General features: G+C 41.5%; 1 protein-coding gene across 1 annotated transcript in view; it reads right to left on the bottom strand.

Moving 5' to 3' along the window:
- Positions 1-888: 888 nt before the first annotated feature.
- Positions 889-3,259, bottom strand: part of PSMG4 (proteasome (prosome, macropain) assembly chaperone 4) — a 16,187-nt gene continuing 13,816 nt past the window's right edge. The window contains exon 3 of the mRNA XM_006888722.1: positions 889-1,010. Coding sequence (XP_006888784.1) covers positions 889-1,010 — 122 coding nt within the window. The remainder of the gene's footprint in view (positions 1,011-3,259) is intronic.

Here is a 3,259-nt window from a genome sequence, read left to right as displayed (position 1 = left end):
TTTGCAAGACCCTTTTCCTAAAGAATTCCTTCAAAGATCATTGTTATCTGATACTACAGCCTACCCAAGAAAAAAGAAAACCTTTTCCGCTTATGTAGTTTAAATTATACCATTTCTCAAGCCCCTCGAAACACATGGATAAAGGCTGCTTCCCTCAAACTTAAAGAGAAGCAAAGCAACCTAAACTGGCATTTTTAAAAAAAAACAAAATGGAGTCTGGTCTGCACCACACGCAAAACCTTCTCTCATGCCACTCACCTGCTGCCATGGTTAATTCCGATGTTCAGTGACCCCACAGGACAAGCAGGACTTCAGACTGCCTCATCTCTGTCCACCGGGCAGTTAGTAGGCTTGAATGTTCAACCCTTCAGCTGGCAACTGAAAACATAATCCACCACCAGGACTCCCTTCTCTTATGCCAAACACCTAAATTATGGAACTCTTGGCTTCAACTCACAAGTAGACAGAAGCCTTGGGGAAACGCTCCCCCACCACCAACCCTACTGTGGGCAGGATGTGGTAGATAGCACTATTGTTTTAATTCTAAGTGGAAATGTACAAATTGAGCAGAGCCAAAGCTACTATAAACTTCTGGATCACAGAGTCCCAGCAAAAACTTAACATAACCCTCTAATCACTGAGCAGTCACAAGAAGACAGGTGATCATCCATTTTGGTCTTCTCCTTCCCCAGATGAATCAAATGAGCCTTTGGCCCAAACCTTGGCAAAAAAAATAAAATAAAATAAAAAATAGTATAAAACTATCCTTCACAAACAAAATTGAAACATAAAACTTGATGAGCATCAGACTGTGAAATTCAATCCATTTATTAAAAAATTATAATCATACATTATGTTACAAGTCCTTCTCACTTCTCTGTCACTCAGCTAGAATTTTTCTGGAAAAGCCTCCATTTCTTCCTTGATCCTGTTTTCTACCAGTAATGCGAAGCTGCTGTCTGTATTCTGAAGATTATAGCTGACAAACACCTGTTTGTTGGTCTTCCTGGCTACAAAGAGACAACACATTGACATACTGGTGAGAAATAACTACAGGTTTTGTGACTTTGACACAGTTATCTTAAGAAGAAATGTTCCAATTTTCATGGCTCTTAAAAGACAGCTACTACAAATACAGAACTTAAAGTCATTTATAAACTCTTATTGTTTTCTCTATATTCTCAAAAATGTAGTCCCTAAAGAGAAGCATCAGCATCACCCGAAAACTTATTAAAGATGTAAATTCTCAGGCCTTTCCCAGACCTGCAGAAGATGGGAGGCTGGGCCCTGCAATCAGGATTAATAAACTCAATAGTTGAATCCAAACACCATGAATGTTAGACAGCCACCACTACACAGAGGGGTTCATTTTTTAAAAAAGATTTTTAAAACATGGACATTAAATTATAAAAGCACATTAAATATGAAAGCATTTAAAATAAAAAATATTCAGTCCAACTTTGTCATTTCATTCCTATACATTTACACAGACACATATACCCACACAAAATATTTGACAGTGAATCTATGTTTCAAACCCCTTCTACAAGATCAATACTAACTAGAGAAGTATACAAATGCAGCTGTAAAAACTAAGCAGAATCCCCACAAAATTAGAGGACAGTTTTGAAGCCAAATCTGCAATGAGCCTGAAGTGATTAAAATACCAGATGTGCTATACACAGGTGTAATCCTCTCAATCCTACAAGGTTCCTCCTGCCAAGCATCCCTCCCACTGTTTAAGGCAGATGTGAAAAGTCCCACTCACATGTGGGAGAACACGCCCACTCTCCCACCCTCATGATGTTAGTCAGTCATGACTGTCACCATCTCAGCCCTATCATTGTTACCACCAAACAGCACACCTTGGGAGCACACTTGTACCTGACTGTGTCATGCAGCCAGCCTGTCACTCCTAATGTCACCACAGAAAGCAAAGCAGAGGTCTTCTGAGAGGTTCGGGGCCCTAAAGCATCTGACAAAGGGAGGACCTTTGATCTCAAAAATCCTCTTTTAGCTGTATGAGGCTGTGACTTTTAGAGAAGGTACGTTAAGTGACAAGGCAGACTGAATGCTTATAAAAGAGGGCAGGGAGGACTGAGCCCACCTGTCTGAAGGACTGGTTTCCTGTTTCAGCCTCTCCAGCTCCTCCTAGCCCACTTTGGACAACTTTATAGTACCCCACAGGTATTGAAGTTTGAGGAAGAAGAGTGACCTCCTCTTGTAATAATGCTCATGTGCTAGTGCTGCAGGCAACTCATGATACCTCGCTGCTGTGTCTCTCCTGCCCCCCTGGTGCGAACCCTTCAAAACTCTGGTCCAACTTCTTTTCTGAAGCTCTCTCATACCACTCCCTGCTACCCCAGTGCCCAAGACACCCTACTCCTGCCTACCTCACCTTCATTAGAAATATGCCTCTGCCTCCTACAGTGGACCAGGGGCCTTACAGCAGAGAGTGGCACTGGTCTGAGTCTTTCTAGTGCTAGCACAGGATCAGTCTTGTTACAGATTGGGAACCATTAAGTCAGAGCCTATCCAAGATAGTCCTGGTCTACAACTGTCCTCTCAGTTCAAATATGACCTGCACCTCCTTTCACAAAAGCCAGTGCCAGGATGGATAATTACAACATCATCCAATGATGTTACTGGTGGGTGCTATCTAGTTTGTTCTGAACACAGCCACAGAAGAGAACACTTCCCAGTTCTACGTCATCCTCACAATCATTGCACTCACTGTTGCAGTCACTGTGCTATTCTATCTCCTGAGGGTCTTCCTCTTTTTTTGCTGACCCTCTGCTTTACCAAGCATAAGGCCCTTATCCAGGGATGGGTCCATCCTGGCAAATGTCCAAAGTACATGAGACAGTGTCTCACCAACCTTGCTTCTAAGGAACATGGCAGCTATATTTCTTATAAGACAAATTCTTTTTTTTTCCTGGCAATCAATATTCTTCACTACCACAATTCAATTGCATCAATCCTTTGGTCTTCCATTTTTCACTGTGCAGCTTTAACATGCACATGAGACAAATGAAAATACTATGTCTTTATTCAGGTACACCTTAATCCTCAGAGTGATACCTTTGCTTTTTAATATTTTTAAAAGGTTATTTGCAACACATTTATCCAATGTAGTATGTTGTTTGGCAAGCTCTGGTGGCTTAGTGTTGAAGTATTACAGTCCCAACCCAAAGGCACATGATTCGAATCCACCAGCTGCTCCTTAGGAGAAAGATGGGCAATCTTTTTTTTTTTTTTT

Source organism: Elephantulus edwardii, unplaced genomic scaffold, assembly GCF_000299155.1.
Source record: "Elephantulus edwardii isolate Elephantulus edwardi_28Jun2011 unplaced genomic scaffold, EleEdw1.0 scaffold00071, whole genome shotgun sequence".
Taxonomy (NCBI): domain Eukaryota; kingdom Metazoa; phylum Chordata; class Mammalia; order Macroscelidea; family Macroscelididae; genus Elephantulus; species Elephantulus edwardii.
Note: the sequence above shows the minus strand (reverse complement) of the source record. Positions and strands in the feature narration are given on the sequence as shown.